Raw genomic sequence first — 26,485 nt, 5'->3', positions numbered from 1 at the left:
AAGGGGAACAAGTAAAAAATTCTCAAACACAGCAATTCCCTCATGCTTTAATGAGATTTTAGGAAGGGAAAAAAGGGATGACTATCTTTCTCTGCCAAAGTAAAATTATTTTCCCCATTTTTGTAAAAAGAATTAACTCATCGTGGTAAACTATTTAAGCTCTGTTACATTCACAAGATTCTGTTGTTGTTGTTTCAGTTGTCTTTCAGTTATAACAATGAGAAAAGTTACTTGTAATAACCACAACCTTTTAGGTAAATGCAACTTTAAGTTCATGTCCCTTTAATCTTTGTTAACTGGCAGCCAAAATAAGGCACAGTTTACATTAATAATTCAGACTACACTATCTGTTTGACTTAAACACTGATTGTAGCTAATCAAATGTGCATGGTTTGATTCACAGAGCGACAATGCAGACGCTTGGTGCACAGCCTTGAAATCTTGCACCTGCAATTTGCTCTTTACCACTCTCTCTCTTCCACTCCCAAGATCGCACTGCCTTTTCCTCCTATTTCTATACTTGCAACAGAATCCTACTGGTCATGACCAAAGCTTGAAGTCTATATTAAAGACATATTTCTCTCTCTTAGCTTTCTTTGTGCTGTAGATCTAACCTGCTTCTGCTATAGTTCTTCTTTAATTGTCTTTGCAGTACCTAAATGAAAAAGCTTTTTTCTTTGCTGATTGCCTCCTTCAAATATTTGTGGCAATATCTCTTTTTACTTGTTATTCAACCATTCTGTATGAATGGAAAGATCTTAATCTTCCCCAGGAAATTAATCCCTATGTACTTAATTTGATTTCAACTCCTCTACCAATGCATATGTTAAGAAGTGATGTGGCAGTGAGCAGGCCATTGATTTAAATGCCGTGATCTGAGAGTGGAAATAGTACTTGACATGCATGATGTTGGCAAAAGCTGCTTTTGTGTTGTGGCTTTCTGAATTTCCCTTCATTAATTCACATCTTTCTGCAGCGGCAGTGTTTGTAAGTGATAGGAGTTTTCTCGATATAAGTTATTGCAAAGCTTACTCCAGGCAGATACTGGCACTTTCGCTTCTCCTCACCATTTTTCCTCATTGCCTCTAGATTGTACATTAGTTTGTTTAGATCTACCTTATTTTATTGTAAACACTGACTACTTTGCTGTCCAGATTCCTGAAGCCTGGATGTTTTGTTAGTTTACTCTTGTAATTAATGCAGGAGGGCAGGACTGATATAGGTGGGAACAGCTGGCATCCTCCCCGGCCGCCTTCTGTGCAGTCTCTTCGCAGACAGGGTAACAAGGATGCCTTTACTGACAGAGTATGTCAGAGTATGTCCAGTTTGTCTCTCTCTGTTAATAAAGGCAAGGCAAGGCCTTTGAGTGATTCTGATATTTGCTATATAGTACTTCTAAAATGTGCAGTAATTAGCATGCATTTGTACTCACTGATTGCAGATATTTAACATTAAAAATACTAAATATTTCTTCAAAACTTGGATGTGTCAAAATTCTCCCCAAAACTACTGACAATGCTATTATTGATATTTTTATGTTCTACTTCTGTCAGTCTGGGTGAAGTGAAAACCACTTTAAAAAACCCTCCAAACCCAAAAATAGGTTATCAAGAGTTATAAAGTAACAGGTGAAACATGGAAGCTTGTTCCTACTAGTTATGTAGGAAAGCTGTGTATTGAATGCTACTTTGTGGAAGTTATTGGCAAATACTGTTTTTGCAATCTATTTGAAAAACAAAACCTGACCTGACCTGATTTCACTGTAGAGCAAAGGTTAAGTATAAGTTTAAAGATGATGTAACTTGCAAACCATCAGTTTTTCAAGGGCCATATGTCCCCATACTGCTAAAAAAGTTGGAAATAAGAAAAAATAAAACCTGCTTAGAAACCGGATGGTACTGTTTGCTTCCACAGAAAGGGTCATAATTCTCTTCAGATTAACCATCCAGGATATGAAACAAGAAAAGATGATTCATCTTAAAGAAAAGTGTCTCATGTTCTTGTTTCAGGCCTACTCTTCAGCTCTCCCCCCGTTTTGTCTTACTGTTTCCTTTTCACTTCTGTGAAATCAGCAAACCGACTATGCTGGACAGTAAACGGAACACTGATGGGAACTGAGGGTCCAAAAAAACTGCGCCCTTGCCACTCAAAACATTGTTTCTAAGTGTGTTAGAAGTGTAGCCAGCAGCCAGCAAAAATTTGTATGCATATTCTTATAACAACTCTCTGCATGATCTTTCTTTCTAATGCATGGTATTTCGTGCAGCGTGTCTGCATGAAAAACTTTTCTTGCACTTGTTGCACATTGAAATGAGCAGCCAGATTTGACAAAACTTGAAAGTTTTTGCTGGATCTGATGCTTGTTGAAGTTCTGCAGTGGTTGTGGGTGAAATGGGAAAAGGAGTAGAGAACTAACCCACAACTTTAGGTCTGTTGAATGTACCTTGTTTTCAGAAAATCTGCTGTTTGTTTCAAACATTGAGCTACAGTATTTTTGTTTGGTTGATTTTCTGTTTACATCATTGGGTAAAAGAGATAAGTAATAGGAAAGAGGCAAAATGCCCAAAGAATCGTGAAGAGCTTACGACAGTACCCTTAGTTCGTTACAGGGTGGGCTAACGTTGCGGAACAATAACGTTTCCCCGATTAGCACCAGTCTGAGATACACCAGATTTGATTGACTGCATAGAGTGACCAAACAATCTTGATTTAACTTAGTACACATAGAAACAAAAAGTACAATTTTATTATAACGAATATCTATTGGAAAGAAGAGAATCAGGAGCAAGAGGTTTCTAGCATTTGATGTACAGAAATTTTTTAAATAAAACTCCAATAGGAGGTTGTGCATTTGAAGCGTACTTGCCTTTCCTACCATGGATTGCTTAGATAACTTTGGAACTAAAAATGGTTTATCTCAAGCTATAATTGGAGGTATTCTTTTAGGAAGCTGTTTCTGATAAAAAGAAAATTTTAGAGGAAAACTCTGTAATACTAAAATGTCATAACTGTTGCTAGATCATTTTTTATGTATGTGCTGGACTACTAGACTATCATAACATGGAATTTACAATTATTTCATTAAATATAAACAATCAAAATGGAGGATACTTTGTCTGCCATTTCCCTATTCCTCACCTCTAAGTAATATTCAGTATATTTGTGATGAGTGACACACTGAATTTTATATACACTTTAACTTATACATTTTAAAAATAGGAATATTTTATATCCACCTGACCATCATTTTCACTCAGGAGGAAATAAAGAGTTATCATAGTGCTCCTACTGCATGTATAAATCGTATAAATTAAGCACTGATGAATAAAGACAGCAGCTGGCTTCTGCTGTAACTTCAGTGGGAGTATGTGGCCCCACATGAAATGCATTTTGTTTGGACAAAGAGGTTACAATGGCCTATGGTAGTCCACATACAAAATAAAGAGTCTCATCCTTCTCACTGAGAGCAGTTAATAAGAAAGTTTCTCTTGCTTAGATGTAATCTAGAATATTTAGCCCATTATTTTCCATGGGAATACTTCCATGAATAAAATCCCGGTGGAGTCAATAGCGGCTCGACTTCTAAGAATGAATCTTAAAGAGGTTCAGAGGCTCAGAACACCTCCAAATTATGGTCTTTATTAATAAGTAGTGCATGTTCTGGGTAAAATTAGTCATCATTTGGGCACATTTTGACAAAAAAGAAAAGACAGAAATTTGTATTAATTAGATTTCACTGATGTCAGTAGAAGACTTCAGATATTTTCTATGATACTATTGATCAAATATGGATTAGAATGACTGGAGACATGAATTTTGTCCCCAGACATTGCCTTTAAATAGGATATTGATAGTGTCTTGGGGGTTAGAATTAAAAAGGTTTGAAACTAGGAGCAACTTTATCACTGGATCCACTACTCCCTATGTGCACACCACTGTATAGGGAGAAAAATAAAGTTCAGTCTTTAAAATGTAAGACTATGAACATTGTGTCTCTCTTCAAGAGTGTGAACATACCCTGGCAAGAGTATGAACATTGTGTCTTCATCTGTAGGACAGACTGTGTCCACCCTGGGAGATAAATCAGAGCGCACTGGAAATTGTTCCTGGCTTCAATCCACAGAAATTATTGTCAGGGTTTAGTAATTAAAGTTCCTTCTCCTGAATACATTGAGTGAAAAAAGTCACATCCTCATCAGCAAATGTCTCATCTCTTCTATTCCTGTATAGTCACCCAGCCACATTGCAGAGGGAAGACTTATGATGAGAAAAAAGGAAGAGCCTGATAGATAGACCCCTCTCTGTCTCCAGGGGTTACCAATGCACATTATCTGACGGCTAGTAATAGAAGAGAGAGAAATAGGATTGAAAAACAGTGCTGCATAAATTCCTCTGTCTAACTTGGACAGTAACATAGCTCAACAGTACCATCTGGTACCCAGACCTGCACTGAAACTTCCTAATCGTTTCCTACGAGTTCCTGTCCAGAGGATAATTTTTTTCTTCTGTTACCAGGAGACGGAGCAGTATGGCCTTTCTAGGGAAGTTGACTTGGTTTTATGGCTTCAGAAAAACAGTCTGATATGAGGTATCTTCCTTATATGGTTATTCTAAGCTTTTGAAAACAAGATAATTTATATGCTAATAAGATTTCCATTATTGCAATGGTTGCTTTCTTGTCCATTAATTACGTACATTTTGATCAGTCAGCATTAGTACTGTGCATAAAATAGCTTTACAAATATTTAATAAATGGGTTCACATTATTAGTGTTTTTAAAAATATTTTTTGCTACAAATTAAGAGATTCCTTTTCCAGCTTAGAATATGAAGATAAAATATGATCTAATTTGAGAAGCAATTGTTTGTGTTAGCTGTTTTGCAATTATTAATTCCTTTTATGAGTGATAGAAAGAGAGTAGAATCTCCTTTTAAGTGCTGTATCCTCATTCTAGCTAGAATTCAACATTGTCAAATCACTGCAATATAGTGAAAAACATCATAAATATTCATTGAATGCCAGTGGCAGAGAAGGAAATAGTTTTTTATTCTAATACCACTTTCATTTGAGACAGATAAAATAAAAGGCTTCTCATTAGTTATTTTGGGACATTTAATACACTATAGGAATACCATATGCTTGGCCAATTAGCACAGATGATTGATGACAAGTATTAAAAAAATAGAAGTAACTGATTTTTAAGGGCAGCTGTGAATACAAGGTTTGCCACTATTGTACAGAGCAGTGCAGTTTGTCAAAGTATTAAAAAGAAATTTAGTCCCATTCAATTCAGTGTGAGTGTGTTGACTGAGATAAGGAAAAGGTTACGATACTGGAGATAGCCAGAGAAAATAATGGAATCTGTCATTTGTCTTCCTTCAGGCTGTTTAGATATTATTGCTGTCTGTCTTCATGTACTCCTCTCCAAGAAGCCAAATGCCTGATGCCGGAATGCTTTAATTACGGAGGTGTCAGCGTGAGCTTCAACAAATTGCGCTTATTTAGAACTCGTAGCGTTGGATCTTTTCTAGGAAAATGAAGAATACTGCATCTTTAAACAATGTTTTCTTGGTTTTCCAGTGAGTTCTCTTCCAAGTATAATGCTTTCTAGACCTTGAAGGTCTGATCTCTCAAACAGGGCTGAAGAAAGCAGCCAGACTGACAAGATAATGGTTTCTATACTGACATTGACCCCGGAGGTTTTTGAGTATGAGGCAGCCTTCTTTTTCCCTGGGAACAGGAAAATGGGCAAAGCAAGGGCTGGACACTGGACTTGCCTTCAAAGATCTTACCCTAAAAATCAGTTCAGCATCCTCCACTGAACAGAGTTTCAGGACTTCCTTCAGCAGGAGCTGAAGGGCCGCCAGCACTGGTCCCAGCGGATTTGCGCTCGCATCGGCTTGCTCGGTTGCTAGAGCACACTGCTGGGGCTTTAACAGCAATTCAGCCTAGCTCAGCGCGATTCAGGGGTATGGGGCTGGGGTACTGCTGTTGAGACATTAATCTGGGGAGAAGGAAACCTCTCCTTGTATTCAAATGAGTTCAGTCCTTTCTGAATAGAAGTTAGGGAAATCAGTGTACATTTGTATATTTTATTCTCTAAAGAGTGCAATGATGAGTCAATCAAAATTTATCTGTTCTTTTGAGCGATATTCTGCCACAATCAGCCTTCTGATACACACACAATTTTTTCCCCAAAATTTAAATATCTGAGTATTTTCAATATTTCAAAAATGTAGAAAATAGTTTTTACATTTTCAAAAGAAAACATTTAACATTTTCCTTTCAAATAAAATATTTTTTTAAATCAGAAAATTGATTTTAAGTCATTTTTTCATGTGAGAAAATTCTGTGGGTTTTTTCCTGTTTTCCAGCATTTTTTGTACTTCTTTTAAAATTCATTCTTTTTCCTTTTTAATACAACTAAGTAAAAGTAAGGGATATACCAATTTAAAAGTTTCTTAAGTATTAAATAACTGAAGTGTGTTATTCTGCCAAATTATCAGAGGACAGCCTTAGTCACTCAATGAACAAGTGACAAGATACAAACTTTCACTACACAACTTAATTAGTAATGCCCACACGTAGGCATTATTTAAACTACATGTTAGTAAAATGTACTAAATCAAACCTAAGACTAGAAGTTCAGGGTCTCTGTTCTTTGGACTATGCCCAACACACAGGCAGCTCTACCTCACGGGCAAACCTGTCTGAGATCATGGGAAATGTAGCAGAGTAGATCTGTCTCGTTTTCACGTAGTCATTTGATGCAGGATCACAAGAAAAATGAGTGAAAAAGGCAGCTAGAATATAGCTGTAGGAGAGGTGACCCCAGGCTGGACTGAAAGGGCTAGGAGAGGGGACGTCAATGTTAGCTCTTGAACTTATATTATTTAATATATTCATTTGTGCCTCATGCTAAAAGTAGGAGTGTTATTGACACAGCTTGTTGATAACATGGATTTGAAAGGCACTCTTAAGATAGAGGACAATTAAAATATCATGTAGGAAGAACTGAAGGATCTTGAGGGTTCCAGTAAGAGACACTGGAGGAAATAAAAGTAAAAAATGCAAGGGTATGCACTGAGGCAACTGTCTGTTTTAGATATACCAGAGGCATTTAAAGAGAATGTAGGTGTCCAAGGTTCAGACAGCAGCAGCCCAGAATGGTTCCTCCCCAGTCTCACTTTCAAGACGCTGAAATTCAATCCCTGCCTCCATTCTGGAACCTGAAGTTCCCTGTACACTTTGTGCATGAGAGAGGCATTTCAGACTGGGCAAGTAAAAGCCTACCTCCTATATAATACCAATTTTTGTGGTGGAAAGATAACTCAGCTGTTTTTTTTCCTCTCCCTGTGGTGGGTCAGAGAATACCTAGTATGCCGAGAGGAGAACTACTTGTTCTTTACATAAATAACAGCCAAAAAACACAGGGGGAAAAGTGGTTTAGACCAAATCATACTGTGAGCCTAAAGGTAAGTATATGGCCAAAAATAAGTGGAATGTGAAAGCTAGAGGAAAACTTAAAATGGCTAGAAGATTCAGGTTCAGAAGCAGTCTTCTGACGGAAATGGTGGAAGGAAAAGTTCCCCATGCTGAGTTTTATAACTCCAAGAAAGGGCTTAGATATGAATACAGCCCCTTGCAAATGCCTTTATGGGTAGTAATTCCCTCTGATTCTGCCTGTGCTCCTCTCGAAGCTAGAACTGAGGGCAGTACCTTAAAGATACATGCAAATCATTATTTTTTTTTGTCCAGAAGCAGTTTAATTGTGTCTGAGCTGAGAAAGGGGATTCACTAGACCAAGGTTGGTATCCTGGGCACGTGATTGTACTTCCAGACTCAAACCGATCATGTTTTCCTATGTAGATGTACCAGTTCACTCACCTGGGTGCATCTGAATTAGTCTTCATGACATGGTGTAGGTATCATGTCGGGTATGAGAATGTTGGGGCGGGGGAAGAGAGAGAGATGTCTAGCCCTTAGCTATTTCATGTCATTAATTGGACTTTACACACTGCCTTGAGTTAGAAGAAAAGCAAAAAGAGGACTCACTTTACTAATAGCTTCCATTTCTTCTCATTTCTGCAAATTAGCTAGTGTGACTTAAGGGGTGACAATGAAATATTATCTGTTGCCTTGTTTTCATCTCCATCATCATGTCTGTAGGGAATCATATAATATTCTTTTTAAAAAAATACAGTTTCTCTGTTAAGTGAGTGTTCATTCTAGATATGTCTCAATTTTTTTAGTATGACATTGGTTCTAAATTAATTTTAGGCAGAGAATGTATATTTGAAACAACAAAGCAGTTCAAAAATGTTTTTAAAAACATCCATCACAGTGGGAAAGATGTTTAAATATCAATAAGCCTTAACCTTAGTGTTCTGAAAATGTAGGAAAAGTGATCCCAAAGTAACACCGTTACTCTAAGCATTGCTTTATGGAGCCTGAAGAGAGCGACACTTTTGAGAGCTCTGATATATGCCAGCTGGAAAGCTGTTATGCTGTGTAGGATCTAATGGTATATGATGCTGATCACTCACAACTCAAACCGAACTGAGCCTCTTCCAACATCTTTGGATCCGACTGTTTTCTGAAGAACATGGAGAGTGCTGTCTTTCCTCAGTAAAACTGCTACAAGGATATAAATAGAGAATCTTTAAAGTTTCAAAACTATGCCAATTATATCTCACTGATTCTCTGCAGGCTGTTGGCACTGGTTAGAACAGCCTGAAGGATTAAAATGGACAATGAAAAGGGCTGAATTTGATTTTATGAAGAATATGTTGGTTAGACCTCCTTCCTGCCACTGCCAAACCTGTTCAAATCTCCCTGCCCAGCAACGCTAATGGTCTTCTCTGCAGCTTTCGGTCAGAATTTGATGCTGATGAAAGCGTCACCTGAAGGGATGCAGCACTAAAGAAATGGAAGAGGATGAAACATCTACTTCATTCTCACCAAACATAGCTGTCTTCATGAGTCCTTTCTGATATGGAAAGCAATATAGACAAAATCTGAAATTTTAAAGAAAAGTAATTCTAAGAGTCCTAGGATTAGAAATGATTAGGTCTAGGCTTTTTAGCTTTATAGAAATAGCTATTTTAAACAGCATAGTAATTCTGACAGTTGTCAAGTAAAGCCAAAACTACAACTGGACTAAAATAAAAGGCTGTTAAAAGCTTGCTGTAAATTTAGATGAACGAAGATTATTGTCGTTCCATTATGAAATAGAAAACCAGTCCATTTCAGTGACTGTCACTGGGAAATATATATTAGAAAGTTAATGTCCGGAACAGTTCCTGCCTTGAGCTGCCTTAATTGATTTGCCAAAGAAAGGTTTAAGATCCTCTAGTCACTAGAAACATTTCATGAATATTGAATAAAAGAGTTTGAGTTCCTGTGTAGGAGCTTGTACTGAGCAAAGAGGGAAAATCAGTGTTTGTGTTCTAGGCATGGATGGCTGTTCACTAAAACAACGGACTTTTAGCTGCTTCCAAATACTCTTTCCTGATTAGGGTCAGCTCACACTTCTGCCTGCAGGGCAATTTGCAGAGGTGGAGTAGCCATATAACACTGGGAATGAGTCTCCTATCCTAGCCTTTTCTCTAGCCAGTAGAATCATCCAAGACTGACAGGTATTCATACTTAAAAAGAGATTTGTAAAGCTGTCTGCTCTGCATGCCTTGTTTTTCTTTTTCTTTCTCATTAAGGCAGTTTTGAATGAAAGTTGCTCACTTAGAATGATAATAGTTGGAAGATACTGTGCTCAGCACTTACACATGAATAATGCCAGTGTGCTCTACTTTGGATGCAAAGACCTTGTTAATAACATAGGCTGCCTGCTCATTAGAAAGAACATAGTAAACGAAGTAATCTTCCACATCCAGCCAATGTGACAGAGCCTGGGCAGGACGCAGTGTGCAGAGAGTAGGTAGTGGCTCTTGCAGTCTTTTGGGTCATCATCAGAACAAATTAAATACAGCCTGTGCGGTTGTGCTCTCTGCTGGGATTAATGTAGTTTATAGAAAATGGAAGAAATTGCTTCAGAACATAATCTGAAATTGCACTGTTGAAGAGAGAGCACTGCTGCTTAATGCGGTGTCCTTAAAAGGCTTTATGCCATCTCTTCTGATTCATTCTTACAAAAGCAGTGAAAAAAACCCCATGGTGGTGGAATATAATGTGCTGTTATGCTGTTTCTACAGACACACAGAGCTAGAAACTGAAATCATCAGGGACTCAACCTCAAAAGAACAATTCTGAACATCACCTCAGCAGTTCATATTTACTTTTTAATACACACTGAAAGGGCTTGTGTTCCTAGTCCCGGTGCTTCAGACTATTTCCTCTTCTCTTGCCACCCTGAAAGACAGGTTGTTTACCTCAGTGTTTTTACACACATCTGAAAGAGATTGAGTCTAGAGTAAAGGAATTATTTTGCTCATGCCTCAGAGGCCAGCCACAGATCAGGAAACTGGCTAAATATTAGTAGTCAGCACTCAGTTACATATATCACCAGACTTGAAAGCGTTTGTTGCAAACAATTCCAGTGCCCGTCATTTTGTTTCCAAAGTATTCAGAAAAACTTGCAAAAAAGTTTGTCAAGTATATATGTTTCATTTTAATTTCTTTCCTGTCATGCTTTTAAACCTAAGACCACTAATGATGACCGTATTTTAGGCAACCAACAAAAAGCTTACACGTGCACTGGAAGAGATGGCTCACATAGCGGTAAAACTCTATCACTGGATAAAAATGATATGGCAAAAAAGAATGGCAAGAAAGAACATCTAACTGCCTTGCCTTGTGCTAACCATAAGGCTAGCTGTACGAGTAAAAGCACATTAATGAGTGACAAAGCATAAAGGTTTCTTCTTTCTTCACCTGCAATGACCAGCAAGTGCAATACTGTTTGATGCATGATTTCCTGGCTAGTATCCTTTTTTCCCCACCTTCACCTGCTTATGAATTGCCGGTACCTTGTCAGGAACATTATTCCTTTAGACTTCTGTGTATGAAACAGAGTGCTCAGATGTTCACTAATCATACTTTTGCTTGCTGTACTGAAAAAAATGCTGATTGTGCTGCCTCATTTCAGCATAGCTGTGTAAAATTGTGTGTATGCATCTAAATGCTAATCTAATGGAACAGCTTAGTCTGGGCTTATCTCATGTCATTGTACTGGCAACAGCATACTTTTGCGCAAAGACAGCTGATGACAGAGGATGCCACTGAGATGGAGGGAAGAAACTTCATCCAAAGAAACTCTGTCCATTCCCTGTCTGATTCCTGCACTTCCCTGAAAAAAGAGATGAAGTTCTGCCCCAAATATGGTAAAGTTCAGATAGCAAAATATTAGTTAGAAATAGAGGCACCCTTCCACACAGCAAGAGCATCTGTGTTTCAGTTATGGATAGCCTTCCTCAGGAAATAAATAAGAAAATTGAAAAAGGGGTTTAGAGAATGGAGATAGGCCAAAAAAAAAATCCCCTCTCCTATGAAGAAGAGACTGAATGGACTGGAACTCTTTATTTAGATGGGAGTTAAGTGGCAGCATGATGAAATTATGATGGTAAGGCTTACAATACTTTGTATTTTCACATAATCCTAGATTCAGGTTGTATGTGAATGATAGGCACATAAAGATATTGTTATACTTGATCACCTTTTCCCAAAATTTGAAACTTACGGTGCTGGTCCTCATTTGCCATTCCTTCCAGCTCAGCTGTGAAATACAACTCTGTCATTCCTATCATGATATTAGGAGATGCACAGTGTAGCCATTTTTTTTGAGAAAACTTGTTTTTGAGAAATGCTTGTAATTCAAGATGGTTCACACTAAAGGAAACAGGGATTTTTTTTTTTTTTTTAATTTCTAGAAACTCTATTACTTATTCTGTAGGCGTTTAAGGGAGACGCGTGCCAAAGCAAAGAGCACAACTGGCCAATGCCACAGACTGCTTGTATCAGCTGTTGTTAACAGAGATCTTCTCTTGGTAAATATGAGGCACCAAGACCATCTTTTTTATTAAAATTGCTGGATAATTTTACCCAGAACAGTTTTTGCCCTGGAAAAAAAAAAGAAAGAAAAAAAAGTGACTTTTATATCTCTCTCTCCTGTGTTCTTTATTTCCAAATAGCCTCTGATGTGAACCTGTAGATCTGCTTATCCCATACTTTGCTCATGTTGAAGCAGTTTCTGTAACCTATTTAAAAAATCGTGAATGTTTCCTGAATTCTGAGATAAAGCTGATTTTCCATTTACCTCTCTGTCTACCAAGAGTTCACAGAAGAAGCTACATAAGGATATATGAAGTGCCCCATGAGGTCAGTAGACTGGTTCACCTCCCAGTCCTCTGTTTCTAAACAAAACAAATAAATAAGCAGTCCCCACTCAATGCAAATTTCAGAAGTTCACTAGCTGCTGTGCAAAGGAACAACATGAAAAACATCACCAATTTTTCTGTTTTAGACTGATGTCCTAATAGTTTCGATGAGTGCCTCCTAGTTCCAATATTATGGGATTTGATGAATACCAGTTCTTCATTCTTCTTTTCCATCACTGTCATGATTACCAGAAAATTCTTTTCTGGGCACTTCTGTTCCATCAATTTATCTTCCTTCTTCCCCACTTTCTTTCTTCAAAATCCATGTTTTCATGTTTGGGAAACTTACTCATTTGCGAGTATATTTTTCAAGCGTTATTCCTGTGGCGCAGACAGATATTTAATGCTTAGAAGTAAGCATGTTCATTTTTTCCTGCTGTTTTATGCCTGCTCTGTCATAGCTAGAACACAAGTATCTATTTAGATAAGAATGGTGGTATTGCTTCATTTAGAAAATGTTAGCCAAGACCAGATTTTTAGCTGTGCTTCACACCTGGTCTTTGAGCTGCTCTGCTGCTGCTGCTCTCCAGACACCAGTGTTCAGTTACCCAAATCTTTCAAAAAATGTCATAAGAGAGAAAACAGGCAGGGGAAAAACAATCCCTTTGGATCATAAAATATTTCAAATTTAAATCTTCAATCTTGAAAATTTTGACAGAAACACCTTTTCTGAAAATAGTCTCAAGGCTCGAAAAGCAGCGGTCACTGGATCTACTTTGATCAAATGTTCTAGAAACATTTTATCCACAGCAGTCTAAGGATATAAAATCATGGATTCAGGAGCATTGTTGATTTTATGGAGCATTTTAATTTTCATCACCCTCTGCCTTCTGCTCTCCTCTCACTCTTCCAAAGGCGACAACTACATCTTTATCCCACAGGGCGTGACAACTTTATTGCTGTCTCCCTAGTATCCTCTCTTGCACTGTGCTTACATCTTCTGTGCTCAACTCTTTGTCTCTGGCTAATTGAGTGATGTAACTAGCTTGAAACCAGAAGAGTTGTGCACAACCTGCCCTCAGCTGGAAGTTTGCTGTTTTGTTTCAGATGTGAGGTTAGACTTGCAGAGCTAAAAGCTTGTTGGGTTACTCTCAACTGTATCATTTGATAGACTAAATGATACTCCCTTTCTCTATAAACACTGCTGTCTTAGATGTGTTGTTTGGAGGATGGAAGAGGTTATGAATTACAGCGTGTAGCTCTTCACCGCCTAGAAGTAGTGGAGCCAAGACCCACAGAATGCCAGCTTGCTGTTTTGTGCTTGTCAGGGAAGGCATGTCTATAGCTAAGGAGTCCTGTATGAGTAAATTGAGTGTGTGTAACACGTGAGTAGTGGGCTGTGTGGATTGCATGATAACACAGAAAGGCTTTTGAAAGGAGCTGGGACTAACAGAGGGCATCTCGCACTCTCCCTCCTAGCTCTTTCTGTTAGCACCTGCATCCTTCTAGGGCTCCTTTGTGCTGGCTCTGGTTCTGGCACTGGAAAGCAATTCAGAAACGTCATCTCCCCCACTTGCCAAAACAATACAAAATAAAAAATAAATCACTGAATACATTTTGCTGGTTTAATAGGCCACTACAGCTCACATAGGGGCCTGATGAGTGCCGAGCTACCACCAGGTAGGTGTAGGACTGTGCAGCTAGGAGCAACGTGGGAGGGCAATACCTGCCCTTTGGGTGTCAGCAAGCTCTTAGGTTTGCTGTCCTGTGATACTTCACCCTCCTTGGCTCCTGCTTTTATGGGACTTAGTCCAATAAGGACACTACAGGATTAGAAGTACACCTTGATTTCAGCAGATGTCACAGAACTTAAAGGGACAGTTTTAAGTGTGTACTCATTATTCTTTGACAATAACGTGCTGTGTTTTAAATTAAAAATATAACTTCAATTGCCTTAGTTATCCCACTGCTTTTCAGGTATTTCTGCATGCATTTCTTTAAATGGTTTACTTTATATTAAATATTTAACTCAAGAACCCCAAAAGTGACCGAGTTAATTTATTTTTGGAAAAAAATAGACAGTCACTTTTGGAACTGGTTTGACTGTGTAGGCTCAGGCATTTCAGGGAAAGCCACTGGGGATAAACACTGTTATATGGGGAGATGACTTCCCTATAGGGGAGAGTAGCCCAGATTCCTGGACAGTGAAGTGGAACTGAGGCAGAGCCCTGAAATGTATTGGCCCATTGGAAAAAGCTCGGAGGACACGAGTCCTGTGGCATTTAACTGTCTTGCATCCAGCTGCGATGTGTATGTCAACATACTCATGATCTCTCCTCTGACAAAGGGGTATTTGTGTTATTAATGTAGCTTGAATATATAATTACGATGATTTAAATCAACAAAAAGATACCAAGTATAAGCTGAGTATATAACACAAATCTGAATAAATAAAAAGTTGTTTGGTGCCATGTGGGGGAAGACTGTTGGAGAAGGAAGCAAGCATGGTCTAAAGCAGACCTTTTTTGTAGGTATAGTACTGAAAATCACGGAAATATTTATTTATTTCTCTATTTACTATATTTGAGACACTTTGCAGAAGAAAATACATAGTAAATGAAATGATGGTCAAAGTGCAGACCTGGACCTCGCTGAGAGAGCAGTTAAGAATCTTCTGAACTCTGGTTTTATTGACTGATGAAGAAAGCTAAAGACATGAATGAAAAAATGTGTTGGCTGTGGATTTCAGTGTATGAGGAATGAAAGTATTCTAAGTTTGGCGTGGGCCTATGTCCAGAGCTGAATAATACTACTGTCAGTGATAATGCAAAAAAACTTCTAATAAATACTAGTGCTCCATAGCTCGAAAAGAGCTTAATGACTGTTCATAACATAGCAGATAACTACTTTTTATCCATGAGGAAAGAAATAAGTATAATAAACAGCTGCTTCCAAGTCTAGACAAATGATTAACTGCTATAAAGACAGGGGAAGTCCCATGTGTCTAAAATAAAGCTAATGCTGGCTAATATTTTGTGAGTGTGAATGGATGATTGTTGTGGACTTCTTATTCTGACCACAAATAAAGGACTGATGGCTTAAGAGAACATCAATTCAAGAAAAAAGGTGAAGATTGTACATCCAGGGAGGGTAGAGACTGTTTTTTAGTAATGAGATGAAACGCAGTTATGCTGTATAACAAAGTACGTGTCAGTAGGACAAAAATCAATGTTAGGCTTGTAAAACAGAGCACATAGAAGACAGTACACAGAAGAAACAGAGATGATGTCTTTGTATGTGGCAATTGTGAGACCGACACCGTTGAAATGTTCGGGCTAGTTCTGATTTTCATCATTTTAAAAGGACATTAAAACACTGTTTTTCTGGGGAAAAAAAAGCCAATCAATTACAGAGAAAACAACTGGACTTGGAGATGTATCTAAAAAAACACCAAACAAGACGAAACCACAAAAAAACCCCAACATAAGCTTCTATATTTCTACTAACTACTAACCCACCTAACTTGCAATGTGCAACTAGTATTGTTTCCCCTTATGGGATGGTTGCACATTTAGGAAAAATGAACAAGGTACACTTGTGTAAGGCTGCATTATGAGTTATGCAGCTGCAGTGGATCCCAAATATAAGTTATTGGGATGCTGTGTGCAGCAGTGGCTGTACATACCAGCAGCAACATCTAGGGGTACCACTCTGTGCCAGACTGATCTCCTTCAGCTTCTCTTCCACCCTCTGTTCACATCACTGTCTATTGGATTCCAAGCCACATACTTTCTCTTTCCTTCCCATCATCTTTTCAAGGATAATTGCTGATGTGAAGGTGCCTGTCCACAGCTCAAAGTTGGGCAGATCAGTTATAGAATTGGTATTTACTCTGGCATCACTTTTGCAACTGGGGAAGAAAGAAAAAAAAAAAAGTCTGTAGATGGTAGATTGAAGAAAATAAAACAGACAGTAAGATACCAGTGTGGTTTCTATTGGTCTCCATTGTGATGATCTGTGTGTAATGAAGAGGAAAGTTTTCCTTTAACTATTTTAATGTATAGTAAAATATGTGGTTTGATCTAAGTGAAAGTAGTTAACTTGTGTAGTTGATTTAAAAGAGAGAGATCATATTTTGTATCTCTTGAAGTAAAATTATTATTTGACTAGGAAATATTGTTTGAATGAGAATCGTGCTGAAGTATTGACAGTATTGACATTACTTCTATTATTTTTCTTTAAAACAGTACTTCTTATCTGTACAATCACTGATCCTTTTGTTAATAAGTATCTAGATATGCCTATGCAATGTCACCAAAACACTATGGAAGGTAAAAGAGGATTTTGTCTGTTGTCATAGTCACATGGATTTCATAAGATCTAGATTTTTATAGTGGGTCACACTGTAAGCTGCAGTCTGTACCGGCACATGTGCTGGAGTATCTGGTGAGGTAAAAATATAAAGGACAAAATAGTACTAAGATTTGCTTTTGTAATGTCAGTGCTTAATGTGTGTATTGGGAATATCTATTATTCAAACATCCACTACTTTAAATAAAGAAAAAACACTGTTAGTAGTTTATGAATCTCAAGTCTAAAGAAGATAACTCTCTAGCTAAATCTTATGGTATGTTACCTTGGTGGCAAAGAAATGGCTTGACATGAGCCATAGAATATAATCAGATTATAACTCACTTCTCATGCCATAAATCAGCACATCATTTCTACAAAACAGGTTTCTGAAACATTGGTTGGCTTATTTCTTAATAGCATTGCCATAAGTTTATAAAATAAAATACTACAACATTTTATTATGTATTTATTTCACTTTTCACCCCAAATGTAATTGTCTTATTTTTCATAAAATAGTGGTGAAAGCATACAGCAATAGGTGACTCTCATTAGTTTCCTTCCTATTCCTGTTTTAAGTTAATATTTGTAAAAGTGAAATGAAGGTATCGCTATTTATACAATTTCTCAGCGTTGATGAGGAGTGCTTCTTTCTGCCACGTTGGCAGAACCAAATACTATAGCAGGAACACTATGTCTGTGTCTGCTGGGGCTACCTAAAACCCCAGTAAAAATCTAGGAGTGTTTTCTCACCCAGCACATAGGAATTTTAGAGTCTTGAGGGGCTTAAGGTACTTGAGATGCTGTAGCTAGTTGTCACATGTTATTATGAAGCAGCATGTTCCTGAGGAGCAAAGAACCAAGCGGTAACTGCAGCTGCGGTTGCAGTTTCGATGCCTGGGTAATAACTATGTACTGTCATCGTCATGGATTGCACTAGAGATTTCTGCTTTGGGGCTTCTTACTGATATGGTTTTTTATTGATTTTACCTTTGAAAACAGATTTATTCATTGGATTACACATGGAATAAATAGCAAATTTCAATTTCTTAAAATTATTTTTTTCCTCTTTGTATATGTAAAATACAGACTCTGTAGTTTGTGACCAATACTCAAAACAATGTCAGAACTCATAAAATAAATTGTTATACCTTTTAATAATCCATTTGACTATTTAGCATTTTCCAGTAAGCTTTAATGAAAAGGAAACATTGCACCCATTTTTAAAAAGGGTAGAAAGGAGGACCCTGGGAACTACCGACCTGTCAGCCTCACCTCTGTGCCTGGGAAGATCATGGAACAGATCCTCCTGGAAGCTATGCTAAGGCACATGGAGGACAGGGAGGTGATTCGAGACAGCCAGCATGGCTTCACCAAGGGCAAGTCCTGCCTGACTAACCTAGTGGCCTTCTATGACAGAGTGACTACATCAGTGGACATGGGAAGGCCTACAGATGTCGTCTGTCTGGACCTCTGTAAGGCCTTTGACACGGTCCCCCACAACATCCTTCTCTCTAAACTGGAGAGGTATGGATTTGATGGGTGGACTGTCCGGTGGGTGAGGAATTGGCTGGATGGTCACATGCAGAGGGTAGTGATCAACAGCTCAATGTCCAGATGGAGACTGGTGATGAGTGGTGTCCCGCAGGGGTCTGTATTGGGACCGGTACTGTTTAATATCTTCATCAATGACACAGACAGTGGGATTGAGTGCACCCTCAGCAAGTTTGCAGATGACACCAAGCTGAGTGGTGTGGTTGACACACTAGAGGGACGGGATGCCATCCAGAAGGACCTGGATAAGCTGGAGAAGTGGGCCCATGTGAACCTGATGAGGTTTAACAAGGCCAAGGGCAAGGTCCTGCACCTGGGTGGGGGCAACCCCCAGTATCAATACAGGCTGGGGGATGAAGGGATTGAGAGCAGCCCTGCAGAGAAGGTCTTGGGGCTACTGGTGGGTGAAAAGCTGGACGTGAGCCGGCAATGTGCGCTTGCAGCCCAGAGGGCCAACCATACCCTGGGCTGCATCAAAAGAAGCGTGGCCAGCAGGTCGAGGGAGGTGATCCTGCCCCTCTACTCTGCTCTGGTGAGACCCCACCTGGAGTACTGTGTCCAGCTCTGGAGCCCTCAGTACAAGAAAGACACGGACCTGTTGGAGTGGGTCCAGAGGAGGGCCACGAAAATGGTCAGGGGGATGGAACGCCTCTCCTATGAAGAAAGGCTGAGAGAGTTGTGGTTGTTCAGCCTAGAGAAGAGAAGGCTTCGGGGAGACCTTATTGCAGCCTATCAGTACTTCAAGGGGGCTTATAAAAAAGATGGTGGCAAACTCTTTAGCAGGGCCTGTTGCGACAGGACAAGGGGGAATGGCTTTAAACTAGCAGAGGGTAGATTCAGACTACATATAAGGAAGAAATTTTTTACGCTGAGGGTGGTGAAACACTGGAACAGGCTTCCCAGAGAGGCGGTAGATGCCCCATTCCTCAAAACATTCAAGGTCAGGTCGGGCAGGGCTCTGAGTAACCTATCTAGTTGAAGATGTCCCTGCTCATTGCGGGGGGGGTCAGACTGGATGACCTTTAAAGGTCCTTTCCAACCCAAACTTTTCTATGATTCTATGAAAATAAAGCACTGTGGTTGAATATTTTTGCAGATAACAAGGACACTTTCACATGAGTTGTTCCATAACTCTTTCATCACCATCGCCCATATATTTTTTTTATCTACTGCTTAGATCAGTATAAGCCACAAATCTTAGCAAAGAGAAGTCAATAAAAACAAATACTTCTAAGTCTATAACTCTGTTTATATATTTTTTAAAATCCAAATTTTTACATTTATTCAGAATATTCAGACCTGATTTATGTTTTGTTGATAGTTTCAGAACATGTCAATGAGGATGTATGTATTTACCTCTAGTCAGCAGATGCATATGGTACCTGTCTGTTCTACTGAATGATAAAAATGTGGGCGATTTTACAAGAAGCAATAATAATATTGCAAACCAGTTGCACCTGGAATCTAGAAAATTTTGTGAGCTGATATACTATACTATCAATAATAGATGACAATCGTAGATGACTCATCATAGATGATAGCAGTGATTCTTGCTGTATGTTTATCTATAAATAGCACTCTAGTAGACTACAACTTACAGTCCTATTATCTTGTAATAAAAGAATAAGAGGAGACAGAGTTAAAGTAAAAGGCAGTAAATTTAAAATCACATTAAAAAGTATTTTTTCCATGTAGTGAAAAATTTAAAACTATAGAAATCTCCGACACAGGTCACAGAACCAAGAATTTAGCAAGGTTAAGACTGGAGTGATAGTAGATATATCTGCAATAAGTGATACTTGCATAGCATCTTTACAGCTCTTTTCTTTAATATTTTCTACTGTTTTTTACTTAAACCAAGTAGCCAAATGTATTATGATTACGTTCAAACAAATGAAAGGATATTAAAAACTACTTCTCCAAACTAAAGGAGATCTGGATGAAGGCTGCTAAGGTGCACACATAAATCTGCCTGCTAATGTTTTACGTTCTCTCCTGGAGCTGTGTTAGTAGCCACTGGATGAGACTGGTAGGAGCGGCTCCTGTGCCCTTCCGCAGCTGTTGCCAGAATCTCTCCCATTACCAGTGTTCATTTTTCTTGCTCTCTTTTTGTCAGATTGGGGCTTTTGGCTTTTAAGGCTTAGCACAAGGTAACTTACACTTGTTGAAAGGTGTCTTCTTCTGTTTATCAAAGGGAAATGGTGTTTTGTGGCTTGCAGGAAATGTGGGGTGCGTGTTCTGTACTACACATCCGTTGTACGGTTCCTTGCAGGGAGCCGATTTCAGTAATTCAGAGGGTTGTCTTCAGTGCATCCCCTTAGTGACCAGAAAGGGTTATCCAACAAGGGGCTGGCTTGCACAGAGAAATGTATTGTAGCCTTACATGCTTATCGTTTGGTTTCTCTTACCCTGATGTCTGCTAAAACAAAGATTAATGGAGATGATAATAAACAAACTGGGGATGCAGTAAAACAGCAATCGATATTGACAGTACTCAGCACTCCACTGCAGATTGAAAATATTAAAAATACTTCTTAGCATAAATGAATGAAAACCTCTTCTTTCATACTCAGTCATGAAATAGCTGAAGTAAGGAAGAAATGTAACAAGAACTTTTCTTAATTTAAGTCAGAAAGATGGGATGAAAGGTGTGAGTAATTTGCTAGGGATACATGAGGAGGTTTCACCGTTGCGTGACCATTATTTTGAAGAGTAACACTGTGTAGCACAACAAAGGGTAGTACTGACTTAAAGGTGTTACATTTAAAGAGAATACTAGGACACGTGTGTTGATGTACTACAAAACCAAGCCACAAAAGCTACAGATATCCATAATCATTGATATAAGTAGATTATAGAGCCATTTGGAGAACCATATGGTGAATGAAATGGAGAACCATTTTCTTGTGTGATCTTTGGTAGCTCTTACATGTCCTTGATAAAAACAGTCACACAGTGAAAATCAATTACTTGTATATCTCTCATCATGTGAGATTCAGTAAGTTACTGGCTTTATCGTACCTCCATTTCCATCCATGAAAAGTGAGTGATAACACTGGTCAACTTTCTAAGGCCATTTGAAATCTGTGGAAGAAAGCTTTAAGGAGGTGTTACTGAGTTATTTTAACTTTGGTTGAATCTGCTATCTTCAAAGTTTAAACCTTGCTTGGGTAATTTTAATAGGGAATGGTAAATAATTGCAGTGCTAATGAAACAATATTATGAGAGATTTATAAAACTTTTAAGGAATTTATTTATTTTATTTAGGGTCAAGTCGTTTTCAGAAATGGAGAGAGGATGGGAACCATCAAATTTACGCAATTCCAAGGTAGGTTGCAAACAATTTAATTTTCATTATAATTATGTATGCAGTTTCAAACTTGTGTATCAGTTGCATTTGTTTCAGGATGTTTTAAATATTTTGAAAAGAAACTGCTTGGAAGATGCAGCAAGGTACTTAGAAAGTTTTGTTACCTGTTTAAAATACTGTGTTTTGAACCCTGCGTGCTCTGTGATATTCCCAGATATTTCCAAGAATCTTTCTAGAAGAAAATCCACATACTTATAGAAACTACTGATCTTAAAACTTTACTGGTCAGCTAAGCATCCAATTCTTAATACAGTTGTTTCTGAAAACTGTATCTGAACAGGAACTTAGAGAGGTTTTTTGCTGTTAAGCTCTTTCAAGTTAGTGTCTGTGCTCTCTGAAGACTCACTTTTGACATTCTGCAACTGCTTGCTAAAAGTTGCTTCAGGAGTCAGTCCCTCAGCATGCAGAGGACACAAACTGCTCACCCCATCCCTTGGAGGCAACACACTCCATAGTGCAACTTGCCAAGCCTGCTGCCTTCTCTCAGCCTGAGCTGCTCCTGCAGGGGATGGTCTCGGCAGCAGAGACCACGAATGCAGCCACGGGGATTTGTCAAGGGTCATTTGCACTGGGAAGAGGTGCTTGCTTGGGAGAGTTTTCTGCAGAAATGGTGATTCATAGAAGACATGTCATAGTGGTTTCTACAGTTTATAGAATGCAATTCATGTTTTTGTTCCTAGACTGAGATAAAACTGGAGATGATTGCATTTGGATGGTCTTGTGAGAGTAGTAGTGAGAAAGCTGGCAAATCCTTTTCAGACAATGTACGGGAAAGAAGCTTGCACTCCCTTTGTCTTCAGGAGATCACTTTAAACGTAATCCTGCTGACCAAGTTACAAAGGCTTATCCTTTAAACAGAAATTGTCTGCCGTATGGGCATTATTATTAATGAACAGCAATGCACTTGAGAGGGATCTGTTACTCATTCTAATTTACTGAAGCAATCTTCAGGATTGCTCTTGCCTTCACTACTATAACTGATGGTATTAACTCATGTTCCCTGAAGCATTTTTACCCACTAAAACTTTGCAGACATCATCTCATGATAACATAATATAGAAATTTTTGCTCAACACTAATGATAAATGTGGATTGCTTCCTTTTCTCCCCCCCCCCTTTTTTTTTTTCATAGTAGCAATGTTTACAGCCACATGAAAGAATCATGAGAAAATGTTGTAAGGGGATTTTACAAGAGGTGTTTGTTCCTCAGAAGTCCGAAGGAGCCCTTACACATTATGCCTAAGGCAGCTATATGTACCCTACTAGAGCATCTGAGCAAGGAGGAAGTTTGGCCCGTTCCCTCTGTACATTAAGGATGTGATTTGGGATCATGGGGAGATGCGACATGCATCTTCTGAACTAACCTGGAGGAGCTATTTTTATAAAGATTTTTATTTCCAACCATTCAAATTTGAGTTTCTTTGTAACGTTTTTTGGTTTCACAACAGATGCTATTTAACACCAATGGTTTTACCATCAGTTGAAGTACTGTTTGGTCAATAAGAACATAGGAGACAGCCGCCCATTCTATAATTCCTTGCAAGTGCATAATGACTATTTCAGAACTGATACAGGCACACACCATCAACCAAAGGTTTCCAATTAACCTACAGGAAAAAGTTTTGTTATAACCCAGGCATCCAAGGGAGAAATGCAGGAGAAGGGCTGGATTCTCTCTCATGCAAGCAATAGTCTGTCAGCACATCTGAAGCCTGGTCTTAAGTTTTGTTCTTACTAATTTTGGAAATGAAAAGAATGTACAAAAATGTATGAGAAATTAAAATAAGGAACAGCATAACAACATAAGTGAAAAGAATCTATCTCTTTTTTTAGCTGCAAATAATATTCTAACAATTAACAATTTTTTTTCCTGTTCTTCTTTCATTAGTATTGTTTTTATACAAGGTTTTTATATTCAATACTTGTGGCATAATTGTAGAAATTATTAATTTGTTCAAAAGAATTCTTTATTGGTTAGGAAGCTTTCTGAAACATTCACATTAACTTTTAATAAATCTAAGACTATTGGGGAAGTTCCTAATAATGGAAAGAAGTTAATTAAGTCCAGTACTTAAAATGGTAAATGGGCTTTTCCTTTGTCATTATAGCTGTTAGGTGCTATCAAGCTTGAGACAGATATACAATTCATTCATTAAAGTTTTTTTTTAAATGTAATACAAATCATCATGATTTAGAGGAAAAAAAGACCACATCAAAGGTGTCTTGTAAATGCTTTTATGAGATTAATTATAATTATGCATATAGCATATATTAAATATATTAGTAGCTTATTATCCAAACATAATAATTGGGAATCATCAGCTTTAGTGTTATATACCTCAGGAGTCATTTCTTCATCTACACTGGTTTATAGTTTTATTAACAATTTGAATGAAAATGCACAGTTATCACAAATAATTCAATGCCGAAAAATAAAACTGGTAAATAGGTAATCATATATCAGAAGTAGGATTCCTTGGCCATAAAATGCTGTTCCTCATTTGCCAGGGTAGAAAATCAGCTGGGTAGACTCAGGAGCTTCATTTTCTGTTCTTTGCTGGAAACTTTTGTGTTAATGAGACAATCTGTAAACATTTTGGCTATGTAAAAAGTAGACAGTCATGTCTGCCAGAGGCTAGGGAAAACCAGCCTGTGAAGGTTCAGAGGGTAACTGCAGTATGCCTGACACCCTGTGATGAAATTTTGAATAGCTGGTTTAATTTTGAACCTAGATACAGTTTTTCCCAAACTTACGCTAGTCATGTCTCTTTTTTCAGCTTCTGTGCAGTCTGTTAGTTTTGCAAATGGTCAAACAGATGGTGCCAGAGATAGCTGTGACCGAACTACTTACTGCTTTATAGATCATGAATACCACCCAGAAATTACTTAGTATGCAGCAGAGGATACAAAGCACATGTAACAGCATTTTGTTCCTCTACCTTACTGGCAAATAAAGAGCAGTCTGCCAGTCTAGCTCAAATATCCAAGTGATGTTTGAAGCTGGCACCTTTCCAAATGAAGCAATTTTTCCACGGGTGCAATTAAAGGACTATTCTCGTTGTCAAACAGGTAGTTGAAGTAGATGGACAAAATCTTTTGGCTAGTGAGAGCTGAAAGAGGATCCTGGCAACTGTTGTGTGCATATCAAGGAGCAGGGAGGGCAGCAACAGACATCAGATTGTAGATTGCTGTGATACAGGAGGCTGCAAGAACAGATACATACCTGTCCTTCAAAGTGTTTTGCTTTGGCAGATCATTTCTGACAAATCTGACTGGAGCCTAAAAGGCACCTTGCTTTCAGTCATATTCCTAGTTCTGTCAGGCACTAGAGAAAACCTAAGAGACTTCTGTGCTGGAATAGGTTAAAAAGGAAAATTAAAGCTAAATTGTAAACAAATACCATTGAAATGTGCGTAAATCATGCTTCTTGTAGATAGGAACAAAATTCTGTGATACTGCATATTGAGAAAACTTGAAGAAAGTGGGTGGCCATCTGCTATGTCTTTTTGGGAGGAATTTAAGCCACTCATGTAGCCCAATAATATGATATGACGTTTGTTAGTATTGAAGGCTGATCTGGGTACCAAGCAAGAGTGAGAGCGTAGCTTGTCAAGTGTAACACCATTGGTCTTCCTAGAAAAGGCCTTACTGAATTTCTGCAGTAAAAGGCCCAGATATTCTTCTCTGAGTTTAATCAACAGAAATAGACAAACAAATGTCTACTCTACAGTCAAGAGCAAGGTACGTGAGAATCCAGGATTGCTTCCCTGGAGCCTCAGTTCATCTACTTAGTTCTGACTTGTTTGCTGTCCACAACTGCTTCAATGAAGGAGACATTAGCAATTCTCCAGAATCACCTACAGATACAATAGCTTGTTCTCCAGGGGCATCAGTCAAACCCTGGAAAAGTTTCCTTCTATTATTCTAAATATAATCCAGCAGACTCTTAACTACTTCTGGTTCTTGCTTCCATAAGGATTCATATAAATAATGAGACTAATTGCCTTTGAATACTTTTTTTATATTTAACATCTGTCCAGTATACACCCCACAGAACCAGTTTGTGGATTTTCTTTCTGTGATAATGTTGAACGAATATAATCCAATAAACAGAAAATATTTAGTGACAACTGTGAAAACTCAAATTTGAAATATCTCATGTCATATATCTGGAATCTGTGGTGTCAAATATCCAGAATCAGTGGATTCAGATTTCTCTGCTTCTGTAGTATATTTACAAAGTGAGAATAAAATCTCTTTATAAATATTAATTTTTTTCAGAGATTAAGGAGTACCTTTGAATAGCCGGATATGAACTTAGGGGAAAAGTAAATAAAGAAGTACAGACTTCTGTTGGCTGAGCAGAATTTGAATAGTGAACAATAAATAATTGCTAGTGTCATGTAATGAACAATAAAGATTTAAAACAAACTGCGTGCTGTTTATCCTGGGCAGCTGTATTCTTCCGGAAAAGATCACTCTGTCATTAAAGACTATAATTTTGCATGCAAAAAAGGGAATTAATTAAGGAGTCAGGAAAGCTTACTTCTGATATATCCTAACTGGACTGCTTGACTACAGTCACAAAAATGTGTGTTTGGTAGACTTCTTGGTGTGCCACATCCACTCCATTTTATCTGCATATGAGTAGTGTAGTTAGATTGTAGCCGTTCCTATCTTCATAGAATCATAGAACAGTTTGGGTTGGAAGGGACCTCTAAAGGTCATCTAGTCTAACCCCCCTGCCATGGGCAGGAATATCTTCAACTAGATCAGGTTGCTCAGAGCCCCGTCCAACCTGACCTGGAATGTTGCCAGGGATGGGGCATCCACCACCTCTCTGGGCAACCTGTGCCCGTGTTTCACCACCCTCAGCGTAAAA

The 26,485-nt window shown here is 38.3% G+C and overlaps 1 protein-coding gene across 2 annotated transcripts in view; it reads left to right on the top strand.

Moving 5' to 3' along the window:
- GABBR2 (gamma-aminobutyric acid type B receptor subunit 2) overlaps positions 1 to 26,485 on the top strand; it is a 510,446-nt gene that overhangs the window by 273,652 nt on the left and 210,309 nt on the right. For both annotated transcript variants that reach the window (XM_076330187.1, XM_076330188.1), the window contains exon 8: positions 21,501 to 21,561. In XM_076330187.1, the coding sequence (XP_076186302.1) occupies positions 21,501 to 21,561 (61 nt within the window). The remainder of the gene's footprint in view (positions 1 to 21,500; positions 21,562 to 26,485) is intronic.

This window comes from Aptenodytes patagonicus, chromosome 2, assembly GCF_965638725.1.
Source record: "Aptenodytes patagonicus chromosome 2, bAptPat1.pri.cur, whole genome shotgun sequence".
NCBI classification, from domain to species: Eukaryota; Metazoa; Chordata; class Aves; order Sphenisciformes; family Spheniscidae; genus Aptenodytes; species Aptenodytes patagonicus.
The sequence above is the reverse complement of the archived record's forward strand: the minus strand, read 5'-3'. Positions and strand labels throughout refer to the sequence as shown.